Source organism: Narcine bancroftii, chromosome 3, assembly GCF_036971445.1.
Source record: "Narcine bancroftii isolate sNarBan1 chromosome 3, sNarBan1.hap1, whole genome shotgun sequence".
Lineage (NCBI taxonomy): Eukaryota > Metazoa > Chordata > Chondrichthyes > Torpediniformes > Narcinidae > Narcine > Narcine bancroftii.
The window spans coordinates 235,931,457-235,949,612 of NC_091471.1; the positions used below are offsets into that span (position 1 = coordinate 235,931,457).

Genomic DNA, 18,156 nt, shown 5'->3' on the forward strand with positions numbered 1-18,156 from the left:
TGTCCAATTTTTTCTTAAATTTTAAAATTGAGTCCTCATTCACCACCTCAGCTGGCAGCTTGTTCCACACTCCCACAAGTCTCTGTGAGAAAAAGTTCCTCCTAATGTTCCCCTTTCACCCTTACCCCATGTCCTCTAGTTTGTATCTCATCGACCCTCAATGGGAAAAGCCAACCTACATTTACTTTATCTATACACCCATCCCTGATGCCTGAACCTGATGCCTGGCCAACCCACTCCCTGCACATTCAGGGGACTGGTGAAGATTACCAGCCTTCATCATCATGCCTGGCAATGCATTCCAGGAACCCTCTACTCTCTCTGTTAAATATACTTATCCCTGACACCTCCCCTAAACTTCCCTCCCTTCACTTTGTTTAGATCTTCCCTGGCATTTGCTATTCCTGCCCTGGGAAACAGGCACTGGCTGTTCACCCTGTCTATGCCTCTTGTAGACCTCTGTTAAATAACGTCTCATCCTTCACTCCAAAGAGAAAATCCCCCAGCTCTGCTAACCTTACCTCATTACATTTCCCAATCCAGGCAATCTCCTCTGCCCCCTCTCCAGAGCTTCCCCATCCTTCCTGTAATGTTTTTAAATTGATAAATCCACGAACGAGCTAAAAATCATTAAGAACGGGTCCCAGAACGGATCCCTACAGACCTCCACTAGTCCAACAGTTCCTCTTTCCTAATCTCAACCATGTCCAGAAATCAAGCTTATTCTATTCTGACCTCACCCTGATCAAGGTCCTTTTCTCTAGTGAATACTGAAGCAAAGTAAGACCTCCACTTCATCCCGACCTCTCCATCCTCCTACAATCTCTTACCCTGTCAAATACACCTCTGAACGACCCATCTCCTCATTGACCCAACCCATTAATTCCCTCCTGTCTGTATCCTGTTGTAACCTCTGACAACCTCCCTTCTGGGTTATTTGGTCATCACAGTATTGTGGGCCAAAAGTCCTGTACTGGGCTATAGATTTCTCTCTTTTGAGCTTTCCAACACTAACCACTTCAAATTTGGATCATTGGATGTGTTTAGACCAGAGATTGATAGGTCCTTGATTAGCTAGGGGATCATTGATTATGGGGAGAAGGTTGGGCAGTGGGGCTGAGTGGGGAAATGGATCAGCTCATGATTGAATGGCGGGGCAGACCCAATGGGCTGAATGGCTTAATTCTGCTCCGATGTGTTGTGGTCTTTATGTTCTATAACCTGCTGTAACCTGCAACAACCTTCTACCCTGTCCACAACATGACTTTAAACTTCCCCTACTCCCCTTAACTGTGAGGCCTCATGTAATAAATAAAGGGAGGTTATTGTCATTCGCAGAGGTACAATGTACAGAGGTATCGTCATTTCCCACGGCCACCTAATATGCTCCAACTGGGACAGGATAATCAGAACCAGAATCTATGTCATGAACCAAGTTCTGAAATTCGGTGTTCTGCAGCAGTATCATACAGCAAACATACATATTATAACCATCTTACAACGTTACTACATAAAACAATAACAATGCATGAAAAGTCAGGCCGTGTCTGTGGTTCATGGATCATTCAGGGATCTGGCAGCAGGGAAGAGGCTGCCCTTGTGCCACTGATGCTCGTTTTCAGTCTCCTGGACCCTTTTTCCCGATGGTAGCAGAGTGAAGAGAGCCTGGCCTGGGGAGTGGTGGGGGGTCCGTGAGGATAGAGGCCGCTTTTTGAAGACCCCGCCTCACGTCGATGTCCTCGATAGAGTGAAGTCTGGTGCACGTGATGTCGCAGGCCAAGTGAACAACCCTCTGGAGTTTATTCTTGTCCTGAGAGTTGGCGTCTCCATACCAGGCAGTGACAGAAACAGCCAGAATGTTCTCCGCGGTCCACCTATAGAGGTTTATGAGAGACTTTGGTGACCAACCAAATCTCCTCAGACCCATTCACAAAGTCTCGCCACTGACGAGCCTTCCTTGTGATTATATCAACATGGAGGCTCCAGGACAGATCCTCGGAGATGGTAACCTCCAGAAATTTGATGTTCTTGACCCTCTCCACTACTGAGCTCTCAATGAGGACTGAGTCGTGTTCCCCGACTCCTTCCTGACGTCCACAACCATTTCTTTGGTTTTGCTGATATTGAGGAAGGTTGCTGTTGTGACCCCATTCAACAAGCTGATCCGCCTCCCTCCTGTACCCATCCTCATCACCGTCTGTGATTCTGCCGACGACCTGGGTGTCATCGGCAAACTTGTACACAGCATTGGAATTGTGCCCAGCCACACAGTCTTGGGTGTTTAACGAGTAGAGCAGTGGGATAAGCACAGAGCCTTGGGGGCATTTGTGTTGGTTGTCAGTAAGGAGGAGACGTTGTTTCCAATTCATACTGACTGTGGTCTCTGATGAGGAAGTCAAGGATTCAGTTGCAGAGGTGGGTACAGAGGCCCAGAGTTTGGAGCTTGTTGACCAGCACTGAGGGAATAATGGTGTTGAAGGCCGAGCTGTAGTCGATGAAGAGCAGCTGTGTGTATGAGTTGCTGTTTTCGAGGTGATCCAGTGCTGAGTGGAGAGCCAGCGATACTACGTCTGTCGTGGAGCGATTGTATCGATAGGCGAATTGCAGCAGGTCCAGACCTTGGCTCAGGAACGTGTTCATTCTGGCCTCGACCAGCCTCTCGAAGCATTTAATCAAGGTAGAAGTTAGTGCTGCTGGGTGGTTGATGTTGAGGCAGCTCACGCTGCTCTTCTCGGGCACCGGGATGACTGATGCCCTTTTGAAGCAGGTGGGAACCTCTGACTGCAGCAGTGAGAGGTTGAAAATGTCCGTGAACACTCCGGCCAGTTGGTTGGCGCAGATTTTCCATCCCCTTCCAAAGCTGTGAAATGTTGGTTTTGTATCTTTACATACAGGGTCTGCTGAAATCCAGCTTTTTGTATTTCCAATTCTGGAGAGTTGAGCAGAAGAGGGTTGAGGGGGGGGGATAGGGTCAGTGAGTTCAGGATTGACAAGAAGGTCAGAGGTGCTGTGGATAGGCTGGAGATTGTCGTAAGTTACAACAGGATATGGATAGGGTGGAGAAGTGGCAGATGGTATTCAATCCAGGTAAGTGTGAAGTGATGCACTTTGGATCGTCGAATGTGAAGGCAGAGTCCGTGGTTAGTGGCAGGATTCCTAGCAGTGTGGAAGAGCAAAGGGAACATGGGGTCCAAATCCACTCATCTCTCAAGTTTGCCGCACAGGCTGATGGGATGCTGGGCTTCATGAGTCAGAGGACTGAGTTCAAACATCATATTACAGCTCTACAAAACCTCTGGTGAATCCAGAATTGAAATATTGCATTCAGTTCCGGTCACCTCATTACAGGAAGGATGTGGACATGATGGAGAGGGTGCAGAGATTTACCAGGACGTTGCCTGGATTGGAAAATATGTCTTAGGAGGCAAGTTTAGCAGTGCCCACAGAGCCTCATCATCACCTCTTTACTCTTATACACTTTTCCTTTTGAAATTAACGCCAACATAGCATTCCCTTTCTTTACTGCCAATCCAACTTGTTGGAAGTGGTTGTGGTGAAGGGAATACAGATTGTGAGGAGGAGTGTTTGGGGACCCCCTGTTGATACCCTATATCGGGAGGTTGTCGGGGTGAAGGGAATACAGATTGTGAGGAGAAGAGTTTGGGACCCCCATTGATACCCTATATCAGGATGTTGTCGGGGTGAAGGGAATACAGATTGTGAGTAGGAGAGTTTGGGAACTCCCATTGATATCCTATATTAGGATGTTGTCAGGGTGAAGTGAATACAGATTGTGAGGAGGAAAGTTTGGGGACCCCCATTGATATCCTATACTGACCGGGATGTTGTTGGGGTGAAGGGAATACAAATTGGGAGGAGGAGAGTTTGGGGACCCCCGTTGATACCCTATATCAGGAGATAGGTGGGAGTGAAGCAGTACAGAGGATCATGGACGCACTAACAGCCTCCTCTCCCCACAGGTTGCCAACAGGCCTTGGATGGACTACCATCAGGTCCTGTCACTCCTCTGCCCACTCCTGCTTGTGGGCTTCCTGGGGACAGCTCAGGGTCTGGGCAGCAGGGATGAAAGGGGGAAGACCCCAGGGCGCGAGCTGGCTGCCCTTCCCCCCACCGGCTCAGGGACTGGCGATCTAACACACCTGCTGATGCAGCTCCTGTCCGAGGTCCGGAGCCACCACCATGGGTGCAGCTGTTTGGGACCAGGGCCTCTCCAGAAGGACCGCCGCGGATCCAGGCAACAGCGAGGAGGAGCGCCAGCGAGACCCCGGAGTGCCAGACGGAGATTGGGAGAGCCAGGGTGCAATGGTGAGTGGGTGGACAGGCAAGTGGGTGGTTGGAGGTGTGAGAAACAGAAGTACCTTCACAGATTTCGCTCGAGACAAAAATTGAGAACAAAGAACATTTATTGTACAACAGTGCAAAATTGGGTGCTTCCCCTTACCATGGGAATACACACACATACTGGGGCTCATCTAACTTTAATACAGTTCATTTCAGTGTAGAGATACCCCCCCCCCCCCCACCTTTAACATTCTGCCTCCTGGATTGGTTTGGCATTTGGTAATTCTGTCTGCCTACGTGTAAACTTGAAAGACCATGGGGGTATCCTGTCTGGGTCCCATCATGTCATTGTCCTTATTCATGAATCTGCCTTTGTTCTTATTCAAACATCTCAACCCCCAGGAGTTACTAATTCTATATGCAGAATTTGCTAATTCTTTCTATCACTATAAGACCTTTCTTCTATTATACTTGTGTAACCCTTCCTCACACTCTTATCGGAATTCATCCCTATTCAGCACTTACTTAACTTCCTCTAGTCTAGTCTATTATTCTTTATTTCATTCATACTAACTTTACTTCCTATAATCTATTATCTCTCACAATCCCCACTTTTTCTTTAGCTACGCTTAGTAAATTCTCAACTGGAAACTTGTTTTTCCCAGCGAATCAGTAAACGAACTGCAATCTCAGCATCATCAGACGGAGTTTGGGAAACATACATCCTTTGGGTTGTAGTGATCTGACAAAGGGTCCGTTGAATTAAACACTGCACACAAGTCATTAGGCAGGGAAGTTTCATGATGGCTAAAGTAATGAGTCCAACTGCTATAAGGGCTGTGTGTATCCACCTCCAGTCACCAGTAAAAAGTTCAACCACCTGACCATTGTGACCATTGTCATCTATCGATCTTCCACAAACGCCGCCCTCAGCAGCTAACAAGTAATCGAGAGCCAGGCAGTTTTGATAAGCTGTCGTTGTTCTTCAGCCAATAAATCCAAGGCCATCGCTGTCTGTTTGGTGATAATCTTCAAAACTGCCTGGAGTCTGGTTAAACAGTTTAAATGCCAAACAGCTGTGGTATTCTGGAGCAGCTTGAGCCGTTTACAACTCAAATCCCCCTTATAGTGATTGCCTTTAGCCTTCCAAATTTATTCGTGACCCAAAGATGATTTACAAGATGCCAAGTTGGGGGGGAGCGTTTATTGTTACCTAACCTGTGAGTAGCAGCTTGTCTGCGAGCATTAGCATATATACCCCCTTTATCCCTACTCCAGGTAGAGCCCTGACTAATGTTCTGCCTATCATTTTCCCACCATCTTCTTTGTACCATATTTTTAGCACTCATCTCTTTAATATCTGTAGAGGCCAGGACGCCAACCCAATCCACTCCCCTAGGGCAGGTCTGTTTCCCTGGTCCATGTTGGGATCCTAAATTAAACCATACTAAATAAGGTACCCCACTATGAATACACTCTATACCTGTGCCCTGTATGCATTCTAAAGGTAAACTTGTCCATTCCTCAAAGTAATTATCACCTCTGCTGCCCCTATTCCAGGAGGACTTAATATATTGTGTACGATTGGGTGGTTTCCCAAAAATTGGGAACCAGCAGGAAAACAATACAGCAAATAATAAAAATAACATTACAGCACTTTTTCCCAGCGAAGAGTAACTTTCAGACCAGAAGGATGCGAGACTGCACGCCAAGTGGAGGATGTATTATCAACGTCTTTAGTTCGTGGGTTAGCTTGTTTAATGCGTTGTATGTGAGTCCACCCCTTTTCTTTTGTTCGCACTGCAGTGTCTGTAATCAGAAGTACACAATAAGGGCCGTCCCATATCGGTTTTAGTTTATGGTCTTGCCACGCTTTTACATATACCCAATCACCAGGTTTAACAGAATGAATAGGATAGTCCAGGGGTGGGTTTTGAGCTAATAAACCCTTCTGTCGTAAATCATACAGAGAAGTAGAATGTCCCTGCAAATATTTAGATATGTACTGGTCATTAGCCTCAGGGATAGGGGTATCAGTGTGGAATCCCATGTAAGGAAGACCAAACATCATTTCATATGGTGAGACAGCAAGGTCTTTACGAGGAGCTGTGCGAGTCCTAATTAAAGCTAAGGGTAAGCATTTAATCCAGGAGAGGCCAGTTTCCTCATGAAGTTGAGTGAGTTGATTTTTCAGGGTCTAATTCATCCGTTCAACACGGCCTGAACTCTGGGGGAGCCATGGGGTATGTAACTGCCAATCTATTCCCAGAATTTTACACACACCCTGGAGTACCTGAGAGGTAAAATGTGTACCTCGATCTGAGTCATGGTTTGAATAATGCCATAGCGTGGAATAACAGACGCTAGTAATATCCGGATAACGGTGCTAGCACGATCATTAGGGGTCAGGAAAGCCTCAACCCATCGAGTAAAATGATCCACCATCACCAGGAGGTATTTATAAACCCCCATCTTAGGTAATTCCGTGAAGTCAATCAGTAGCCTGTGTTCCCCAATGTGTCTGCTGGTGGAGCTGATCAATAATCTAACGAGCCAAGGCTTTGTTCAGTACTTGGCGTCCCTCTGCCGTCCACCACAACCCATCGGCAGTTTGACGCATTCCCTGGTCTTTCATATAAACCTCCTCCTCCCGTGAAGATGGGAGTCTTTTTAACCTCATGTGGGGTGGGGAGTAACAGCTGCATGTCTATTTTTTCTGTGAGTGCAGCCTGTTTGGCAGCTTCATCTGCCCGTCTGTTCGCCTGTGCTTCAGGACTGTCAATAATTTGATGGCCCCGTACATGAACTACAGCTATCTCCTCAGGTAACATAAGAGCATCTAAGGATTGAACAATTAAGTTTTCATGGATCAACTTTTGTCCTTTCCCAGTTATCATTCCCCGCTCTTTCCAAATCTTTCCAAAGGTATGCACTACACCAAAAGCATACTTTGAGTCGGTATAGATTGTGCCCACCTTTCCCTCTAAACCCTGGAGAGCTCTACAGAGGGCATAAAATTCGCAGGATTGTGCCGACCAATGACCGGGAAGAAGACCGGCTTCAATCACAACTCCTTCATTCCCATCCACTATACTATACCTGCTATAATGAATGCCGTCAATGCAGCGGGAAGATCCATCAATAAACCATCTTTCACCCTCCCGTAAAGGTTCATCACTTAAATCATCTCTAATTTTTGTCTGTAAATCGATCACTTCTAAACATACATGCTCTAAATCATTGGGGACAGTATCAGAATCTGGAGAAACCAAGAAGGCGGCTGAATTCTGTTCTTTGTTCATAATCAGTGTCAAATCAGCCCTATCCATGAGAATCGCTTCACACTTTAACATTCTAGAATCAGTAAGCCACCTTCCGGCACGTTGTAAGAGAATGCTGCGGACTGTGTGAGGGGTATGAACTAACGTCGGGGCACCAAACATAATCTTTCATCCTTCTTTGACTAAAATAGCAGTGGCTGCAATTGCTTGCACACATTCTGGCCAACCACGACAAACGGGATCTAAAATTTTTGACAGAAAGGCAACTGGTTGTCTAAAGCCTGCCCTCTCTTGCGTTAATACTCCTATGGCCACACCATCTTTCGCATTGGTATATAGGTCAAATGGCTTATTTAGGTTGGGTAAAGCCAAAACTGGGGCACTAATAAAACGCTGTTTCACCAAGGTAAAATCTTTAATCTCCTCCTCCGTCCAGACAACAGTTTCACCCCCTAGAGTCGCAAGTTTATCATAAAGAAATTTGACCAGGCTAGAATAATTCTCAATCCAAATTCTACAGTATCCCACTAAACCAAGGAATTTTCTAAGTTCTCGAGCACTCTTTGGAGGCGGGATCTGCAGAATACCGTGTGTTCTCTCTGGACTTATCTTCCTAATTCCTTGACTAACCAGATGACCTAAGTATTTAACTTCAGATTGAACAAATTGTAACTTTGATTCGCTCACTCTAAGACCCTTATTCCCTAGAAAATTCAGAAATTTAACAGTGTATTGTTTAACCACATCATACGTTTTTCCCGTGATTAATAAATCATCAACATATTGTATTAATTGACAATTCTCTCTCCGAGGGGCCTCATCTAGTACCTGTTCTAAAACTTGGCCAAACAAATTTGGGGATTCTGTAAAACCCTGGGGAAGGACTGTCCACCGGTATTGATTTTTCCGTCCTGTAAAAGGATTCTCCCATTCAAATGCAAACATGTCCCTATTGTCTATTGCCAATGGACAGGTCCAGAAGGCATCTTTCAGGTCAATTACACTAAACCACTTACTATGGGGATCAATTTTACCCATTATCGTATAAGGGTTAGGTACGACCGGATAACGGGTGAGAATGATTTTGTTTAACTCCCTCAAATCCTGCACTAATCGATAGGTACCATCTGGTTTTTGGACAGGTAAAATTAGGGTATTAAAAGGTGACATACAAGGGTCGAGTATACCATCTTTCACCAATTGGTCAATTACTGGTTGCAGCCCCTTTCGGCCAGCCATAGGAATTGGATACTGTTTTCGTCTAATTACTTGGTCAGGGTTTTTAAAGTAACTTGCAGGGGAGGAACATCTAACCCTCCTCTATTGCCTCTTTTTGCCCATACTCCAGGATTTATTAGTTCCCGATCCTCCTCTGTTAGTACATAAAATTGAACCCCGATACCTGATCCCTGTGGTCTGGTACCGATAGCCAATTGGTCTTGAAAATGTCATCCCAGCAGGCAAACTCCAGCTTGGGGAACTAGTAAAATATCCTCTGTTATTATCTTTTCTCCCATTTCTCCCATTCTTTAGTATAGGGACCATAAAATCTCTTCCTCCCACTCCCAAAATTATCACTGTCCCTTCTGTTTTAACACCCTCGGGCCGTTGTAAAATACTAGACCGGGCTGCCCCAGAATCTACTAAAAAAGTCATCTCGTCACCGTGGGGTCCTATGCTTAAATTTACCAATGGTTCTCCGTGCAGCCCCACGGTGTGTATTGACTGAGAACCGTGACCCCCCCATTCATAATCTGCCTCCATCAATGCATAAGATCACGTCTCCCTGGCTTGCATTGGGCATTCCCTCTTAAAGTGTCCCTCCTTTTTGCAATAATAGCAAACTAATGCTCCTGTTTCCCAATTTCTACCAGGGTCTCCACGGGGTCCCAGGGATGGTCGTCGTCCCCGGAATTCTCCTCTACCCCTGCCTCTGCTCTGGTCTCTACTTCCCCACCCCTGGCGCTCCTCCCAACGTCCAGGAGCTGGCACACAGCTCCTAACATTTCCCTGCTGTCCCTCCACAACCTCCTTGACTGCCTGCATCCACATCTTAGCCTTTCCTTTCTGTTGATCTTCAGACCTCTGGACGTATGCCCTTTGTGCGATCTGTAAAAGCTGTGTTATTCCCTGTTCATGCCAATTCTCTGTCTTTTGTAATTTCTTCCTGATATCTGGGGCTGAATTAGTAACAAAGCCCATCAATACCAACTGTTCACCTGCTGGGGATCCTATATCCAACCCCCCATATTGCTGTATGGCCGCACGCAATCTATTCAGAAATGCAGAGGGGGGTCTCCTTGGGACCTTGGGGAACCTCAAATGCCTTCTTAAAGTTCTGTCCTTTTGAACAGACTCCTTCATTCCTTTGATTAGATTAACCCTGTACTCATCCATTTGCATGCGGCCTTCATTAGTAGTCTTATCCCAATTTGGGTTCGCCAGGGGAAATTTAGCTTCTCCAGGTATCGCCTCTGGTCCCCCTTGGTGTTCCCTATCCAAGACTCTAATCCCTGCCTGGCGAATCATTCCACGCTCATCCAAAGTAAACAGAGTCTTAAAGATAGACATGAATTCATCCCAGGTATATATATTAGGTCCCAAAAATTGATCTAATTGTTCTGCACATCCCTGAGGGTCTTCTATCAGAGAGGTCATTTCCTTCTTAAAATTGCGCACCTCCGTACTGGTCAGAGGCACATTTACGAACCCGATACCCCCCATATTCCCTCCCAAGGGAACCTCTCGTAACGGTCTCATCCAGTTAATTTCTGGCTTATCCCCTCCTCTATGATGTTCTGAATGACCCTCATAACCAAAGTCTCCTCCCTCTCGTGTCAATTGAGGCGGTAATCTTGTACTCTGTGAGCGGGTCATCATTCCACCCCTACTTTCTTTTTCTTTCTCTAACTGTGGAGGAAGAGGGGAAGGTGAAAAAGGGTAAAGTGTAGGTGAGAGGGGGAAGATAGGAGCTGGCACAGGTGGAACATAAGGTGGAGGAAGGGAATGTAACACATCCCATCCTTGTGTTTCAGGGACAAAAGGTTCCTCATCCTTCTTGTTCTTACATCCCTTTTCGCTCAAAATCATTTGATCAAACGATCCACTGAGCCAACAGGCTGCATATTCTCTGCTCTCGGTATTACCTCCTTGATTTTAGTAGAGCCAGACGTTTAATGCCTGACACATCCAGTCCTTGTCGGATCCGAACTTTGGCCAATATACCGAACTCCCTTTTATCGGATTCTTAACCCATTCCTGATAGCAATACCTGACCATGGTCTGTTTATCTTTCCCACGGGTTTTCCCCATACCCCAATCAGATAACATTAATCCTAAAGGACTATGTTTAGGTATCTGATCTTCCCATCCTTCTCCAGGACTGTTTCCCTTGCTACTTACTCCTCCCATACTAGCAGGTAAATAAATTCCTCTTACCGGGATCCAGTAGCTATTCCTAGCGTGCTTCCTTAATGTCCTCCTGTCTTTTGTTTTCAATGCCTCTTCTCGGATATCACTCGCTTCATCCACTGACCAGTCACCCGTAGTCTGTGAGTCCAGCTGAATCAGCCGGGGTGCACCTACCCACGTCGTCGGGCACTCTGTCAGTGGAGGGAGTGGGATCCCGGACGAGCCCCCATTTGTGAGAAACAGATGTACCTTCACAGAAATTGCTCGAGACAAAAATTGAGAACAAAGAACATTTATTGTACAACAGTGCAAAGTTGGGTGCTTCCCCTTACCATGGGAATACACACACATACTGGGGCTCATCTAACTTTTATACAGTTCATTTCAGTGTAGAGATAACCCCTCCCCCCCCCCCACCTTTAACATTCTGCCTCCTGGATTGGTTTGGCATTTGGTAATTCTGTCTGCCTACGTGTAAACTTGAAAGACAATGGGGTATCCTGTCTGGGTCCCATCATGTCATTGTCCTTATTCATGAATCTACCTTTGTTCTTATTCAAACATCTCAACCCCCAGGAGTTACTAATTCTATATGCAGAATTTGCTAATTCTTTCTATCACTATAAGACCTTTCTTCTATTATATTTGCGTAACCCTTCCTCACACTCTTATCGGAATTCATCCCTATTCAGCACTTACTTAACTTCCTCTAGTCTAGTCTATTATTCTTTATTTCATTCATACTAACTTTACTTCCTATAATCTATTATCTCTCACAATGGGAAGGAGTTGTGAACATGGCAGTGCTGCTGGAACCAGCTGGAACAACAGCATTTCTGCTGGTGCGGACCTGTGAGGAGTGGAAATACAGCGCTCCTGTGGGGGTCCAACTGCCCAGTCGACTGACATCAGCTCTGCAAAAGCTTTTAATGGCCCATTAAAGGAGCCAACAGAAGTTTATTTAAAATCCCGCAAACACGGAGTCTGCTCCCAAGATGGCGGCGCCAGTGATCGGCAGCAGCCACGAGGGGAACAAAGGACTAGCGCAGGGCACCAGAAAAAGGGGAGAACCCCCCCCACACCTCTGTCTGAGAAGGCGAAGCAGAGGAGATGAAGCATGGAATGGTGACCAGTGAGGGGCTCGGCAGCTGGAAGACCCACGCTTGCGGCAGGCTGCTGGCAATTCAAGGCGAGGAATCTGCTGGAGAGCACTGTCTGGAGACTCGTGCTGGGCTGCGGACTCCTGGAGTCTGGCTCGAAACTGGCTGAAGGAGTTACCGGGCATCGGAACCGGGATGCGAGGGGGTGCCAAAGGGGTCCTGACCAGGTCGGAGGTTTGGATCTGGACCTCGGGTCACCGATGGTTCGGACTGGACTCTGTGGGCCTGTGGGAGCTGGAGGTGAATCCACGGACACTTGGTGACTCTGGGGAGGGGGGAGAATTCTCTTTTGCTTCTCTCTCTCTGACTGCAAGAGGCACTCCAGGCAATTCCTACCGATGGTGAAACTGTCTGCCTGACAGCAGGTAAAGGCAGTTTCACGTAATACAATAACTTGAATCAAGCACATGGAGGGGACTGTGCACCCAAAGGTGATGCTGCACCCACTCTTTAAAAAAACCTCCTGCATTCCAGGGACTGCAGGAAAATACAATCCATATTAATCTGTGTAACACCACCTCCCCCCACACCCCACCAATGCTGATTAGACTAGAAGACATTGCATCAGAAATAGGCCATTCAACCCCTTGATCCCTGATCCATTTTCCCACTCGGCCCCACCATCCTGGCCTTCTCCCCGACTAATTAAGAATTGACCAATCTCTGCCTCAAACACACCCAAGGACCTGGCCTCCACAACCGCCTGTGGGAACAAATTCCACAGATTCCCCACCAGCAGGCTGAAGAAATCCCTCTGTGTCTCTGCAGTGTGGATGCAGAAAGGACACGGACAGATTCAGAGAATGCACAGGAAAGTGGCAAATCAAATGCAGAAGTCAGAGAGAGTACGGTGAGTGTTGAAGGGCGCCCACTGAGAAACGTTACACGGAAGGAATTCTTCAACCGGAGGGCGGGGAATCTGGTGCCACTGGCGGTTGTGAAGGCCAGGTTACTGGGTAGGATTAAGGCAGAGGTTGATGGTTTCAGGAGTAGCCAGAGGATCAAAGGTTATTAGGAGAAGGCAGGTGAGGAATGCGAAAGGGAAAATGGATCAGCTCATGATTACATGGTGGGGTAGACTTGATGGGCTGAATGGTCTATTCCTGCCACTGGAACTAATGACATGCTCGAACCCTGATACCACCCCCTTAACCTGATTCCATCCTCCACACCATGATACCACCCCCTAATCCCGATACCATCCTCCTAACCCCAATACACCCAAAAACCATAATACCATCCGCCTAACGCTGATACCATCCCCAAATACTATACCACCTCCCTAACCTTGATACCTTCCCCCGAAAATCGATACCACACCCCCAACCCTGATACCTCCCCCAACCCTGATATCATCCCCCTAACCCCGATACCACCCCCTAACCCTGATACCATGCCCCTAACCCTGATATCACCCCACTAACCCTAATAACATCCCTAACCCCAAAACCATACCCCAAACATCGATACCACCCCCCAACCCTAATACCATCCCCTTAACCCTGGCACCACCCCCTAACCCTGATACCATTCCCTAACCCTGATATGACCACCCAACACTGATACTCCCTAACCCTGATATCCCCAACCTCGATACCATCCCCTAAACCTGATACCATCCCCACAACCTGATATCATGCCTAACCCTGACACCACCACCCAGCCCTGATAACACCCCTTAACCCTGATACCACCCCCTAATGCTGATACCATCCCCAAACCCTGATACCACCTCCCTAACCCTGATACCTTCCCCCTAACCCTGATACCACACCCCCAACCCTGATACCACCCCCTAACCCTGAAACCATCCCCCTAATGCTGAGACCACAGCCTCATGCTACTTTCTTTGGTCGATTGATTGGAGGTGTAGGGGAGGGGACGGGTGATGCATTTTCGATCATGGATGGCTTCTCCATTTCTTAGCACTGCACCACATTGGCGGGGAATCGCAGCCCAATTTCCAGGATCACCGGCGTAGTGCTCGAGGCCAGAGGGCCCAGCGCTGGAATCATCGGCCCAGAAAGGTCCCCGGAGGTCGGTGAAGGTTGGGGAGCAGACGGTGTTACAGTTAGAGTGGGGTTTGTACAGGGGGATGGGGAGTGGAGGGGGTTACAGAGACAGGGAGGGGGTTTGATCAAGGGGACGGGGAGTGGAGGGGTTTACAGAGACAGGGAGGGGGATGGGGAGTGGAGGGGTTTACAGAGACAGGGAGGGGGATGAGGAGTGGAGGGGTTTACAGAGACAGGGAGGGGGGTTTGAACAAGGGACGGGGAGTGGAGGGGGTCACAGGGAGGGGGTTTAAAATGGGGGACGGGGAGTGGAGGGGTTAGAGACAGGTAGTGGGTTTGAACAGGGGCACTGAGAGTGGAGAGGATTACAGAGACAGGGAGGGTGTTTGAGCAGGGACACGGGGAGTGGAGGGGGTTACAGAGTCAGGGAGTGGGGTGTTGAACAGGGGGACCAGGAGTGGTGGGGTTTACACGTGTATTTATATTTCCTTTGGCTGTCTCGTAGGTTTACCAGAGGGTCTGACAAACTCGCCACTGACAAACCTTTCTCCCATGAAACGTAAGAGACATTTGAGAAGGGGCTTCACTCTGTGTCCCACCCTGTGAGTGAGTGATGGGACGGGGGAAGAGGGTGCTTCACACTGTGTTCCACCCTGGGAGTGTGTGACGGGACGGGAGAGAGGGAGCTTCATTCTGTGTCCCACCACAGAATGTGTGACGGGACGGGGGGAAAGGGAGCTTCACACTGTGTTCCACCCCGGGAGTGTGTGACGGTACGGGGGGAGAGGGAGCTTCACTATGTGTCCCACCCCGGGAGTGTGTGACAGGATGGGGGAGAGGGAGCTTCACACTGTGTCCCACCCCGGAATGTGTGACGGGACGGGGGAGCGGGAGCTTCACACTGTGTTCCACCCCGGGAGTGTGTGACGGGACGGGAGAGGGAGCTTCACTCTGTGTCCCACCACGGAATGTGTAACGGGACGGGGGAGAGGGAGCTTCACACTGTGTTCCACCCCGGGAGTGTGTGATGGGACGGGGGGAGAGGGAGCTTCACTCTGTGTCCCACCCTGAGAGTGTGACGGGACCGTTACTAAGAACCTGTGATTCCTGCAGAAACCAACTGCTCGTTACACTGTGAACCCTCCACTGGGAAAATTAAAATGGACCTGAAGGAATTTTGCAGCAAGGGATACGGTGAGTTCCTGTTTGTGGGAATGAGAGGAGAGGGTGAGAGGGGCAGAGGGGGGAAGAGGGAGGGGAGATGAGACTTGGGGGAAGAGAGTTGGGGAAAAGAGATGGAAGAGAGCAGGAGAGAGGGAGGTGAGAGGGTGGGAGAGAGAGGAGGGAGAAAGGGGGTGGAGTTAATGTGGGAAGAGAGGGGAGGGGTTAAGAAGAGTGTTGGAGGGGAGAGGTGGGTTTGGGAGAGGAGGCGCAGAGTGAGCGGGAGTGGGGTTTGAAGGAGGGGGATGAGGGGAGAGGGATGGAAGAAAGAGATTGAGAGTTGAAAAGGAAGAGGAGTGAATTGACCCTTACAATCTGACCTTTCACCTTTCTCTGCCTTCTCCCACCTCCTCTCCCCGTCTCTCCAACCTCATCCCCTTCCCTCTTTTCCCTTTGCCCCCTCTCCCTTCTCCTTCCTTTCTCCCTCTCATCCCTCCCTTCCCCTCTACCTCCCTCCTCCCACAACTACCTCCCTCCCCCATCCCCTCAGTGATCCGGGTCCGGGTTTTTGGGTCCCGGCAGCTGGGTGACTGGCGGAGATTCCGAGTCTCCATCTCCTCCATCTACCGGCCACCGTCCTGGCCCCTGGTCCCCGGGGTTCGCCACCTCTGGGTGCCATCCCGGGACTTGTCTTGTGGCTGCTTGGGGCTGGGGCCAAGCCGCACCTATCTGGTGCTGGGAGGTCCAGGGACGCGGCTGGGACCCCCTCTGGTGGTCGACCGGACGGGGGACAGCCTGCTCTGGAGGGGTGCCTGGGGGTCCCGGCTGAGGAAGCTGCAAGGGGCGCAGAAGGAGGGGAGGTGCAGAGAGTGGGTGCCCAGTCCTGGAGCTGTCTCACTCGATTTGGGTGTCTCAACTGGTCCAGGGATCTCATCCGGTCTAGGGGTCTCACCTGGTCCAGGGATCTCACCCACTTCTAGAGAGGTCTTGCCCAGTTCAGGGGTCCCCCTCAGTCCTGGAGGGGTCTTTCCCAGTTCAAAGTCCTTGCTCAGTCTGGGGGTCTTGCCCAATTCGGGTGTCTCACCCAGTCGCAGAGGGGTCTCACGCAGCTCAATGTGATCCCTGGGTTAGAGAGAGAGAGAGGGAAAGAAAGAGATGAAAGAGGGAGAGGAGCAAAAGAGACAGGAAGAGGATGGAGAGAGAGAGGAAGGGAAGGAGAGGGAGAAGGAGAGAAGGGAGGGAAGGAGGGGGAGAGAGGGAGAGAATGGAGGAGAGGGAGAAGGAAGGGGTCAGAAAGAGGAGGGAAGGAAAGGGGAGAAAAACAGAGAGAGAGGAGGAGGGAGGGAGAGGGAGAAGAGAAGGAACCTCCTTCCCAGGTCGGGTCTGCCCCCATGGCTAATTTCCTTCCCTGGAGGGGCCTGGGTATGGTGGACCCAGGCCACCCCTGCTCTAAGGCCTCAGGAGGGGAATGCTGCGAGTAACTTGGACAGCTCTTGCTCATTTCCTTTGGCCTGGCAATCCTGGCGATCATCTGCATGAACGCCGTCTTCCTGGTGAGGAACTGACCCCCCTCTCCCGCTCCCCCCCAACCCTTCTCCAGCCCACAACCAGGGACACTGCCCAGTGACCCTGGGTTTAGGGGGGGGGGGAGGGAATCAGCCAGAGTCCCTGCTCCCCGTCACTACCCAGTGACCCCGGGGTTAGGGGGGGGAATCAGCCAGGGAGAGTGGTTTACACGCAGCCTATCTCTGCTCCAAGGACAACTGTCGAATGTAGCTGAACATCGGTGGGACAATACAAAATAAATTCTCAGCAAAAACTGACCCTGTTTGTGAGGAAGTTTGGCTCTGTGTCCCAGTGTGACGGGATGGGGAGAGGGGGCTTCACTCTGTGTCCCTACTCTCTCCCTCCCTCCTCCCCTCTCCTTCATCCCCATCCTCCCTACTCTCTCCCTCCCCACCCTCTCCTTCCATCCCCATCCTCCCGATTCTCTCCCTCCCCACCCTCTACTTCCATCCCCATCCTCCCGACTCTCCCTCCCACCCTCTCTTTCCATCCCCATCCTCCCTAGCCTCCCCCATCCCCCCTCCCATCCCCCCTCCCATCCCCATCCTCCCTCTCCCCTACCCTCTCCTTCCATCCCCAACCTCCCTACTCTCTCCCTTCCCCCTCCTCCCTCCCTCTCCTCTCATCCCCATCCTCACTACTCATTCCCTCCCCCTCCCCTACCCTCTCCTTCCATCCCCATCCTCCCTACTCTCTCTCTCCCACCTCTCCCTACCCTCTCCTTCCCCCTCTCTTCCGACCATGTCGGTCCCAGAACCCCGAGGTCTTTGTTCTACAACACTCCCCACCATTTACTGACTCGGTCCCTGTACCCCAAGGTCTCTCTGTTCTACAACACTCCCCACCGTTCACCGTATCGGTCCCGTACCCCGACGTCTCTCTGTTCTAAACACATTCCCCACTGTTCTCCGTGTTGGTCCCCGTAACTCAAAGTCTCTCTGTTCTGCAACACTCCCCACTGTTCACCATGTCAGTCCCTGTACCCCGAGGTCTCTCTGTTCTACAACATTCCCCACCATTCACCGTGTCAGTCCATGTACCCCGAGGTCTCTGTTCTACAACACACCCCTCAATTCACTATGTCGGTCCCTGTACCCTGAGATCTCTCTGTTCTACAACACTCCCCAATGTTCACCGTGTCAGTCCCCATCAATATGTACTACCAATGAGAGAGGATGCAATACATGATTTCCTATTATGGAACCAGACAGGCAGCTAACAGAAGTAAGTGTTGGTGAACACTGACCATAATGTCTTCAATTT

At 49.5% G+C, this 18,156-nt stretch overlaps 1 protein-coding gene across 1 annotated transcript in view; it reads left to right on the plus strand.

Moving 5' to 3' along the window:
- LOC138756422 (uncharacterized) overlaps positions 1-16,563 on the plus strand; it is a 34,931-nt gene extending 18,368 nt beyond the window's left edge. Inside the window, exons 3-7 of the mRNA XM_069922919.1 lie at positions 3,981-4,326; positions 14,081-14,191; positions 14,672-14,725; positions 15,280-15,360; positions 15,878-16,563. Of these exons, the coding sequence (XP_069779020.1) occupies positions 3,999-4,326; positions 14,081-14,191; positions 14,672-14,725; positions 15,280-15,360; positions 15,878-16,446 (1,143 nt within the window). The 5' untranslated portion in view covers positions 3,981-3,998 and the 3' untranslated portion in view covers positions 16,447-16,563. The remainder of the gene's footprint in view (positions 1-3,980; positions 4,327-14,080; positions 14,192-14,671; positions 14,726-15,279; positions 15,361-15,877) is intronic.
- Positions 16,564-18,156: the final 1,593 nt, after the last annotated feature.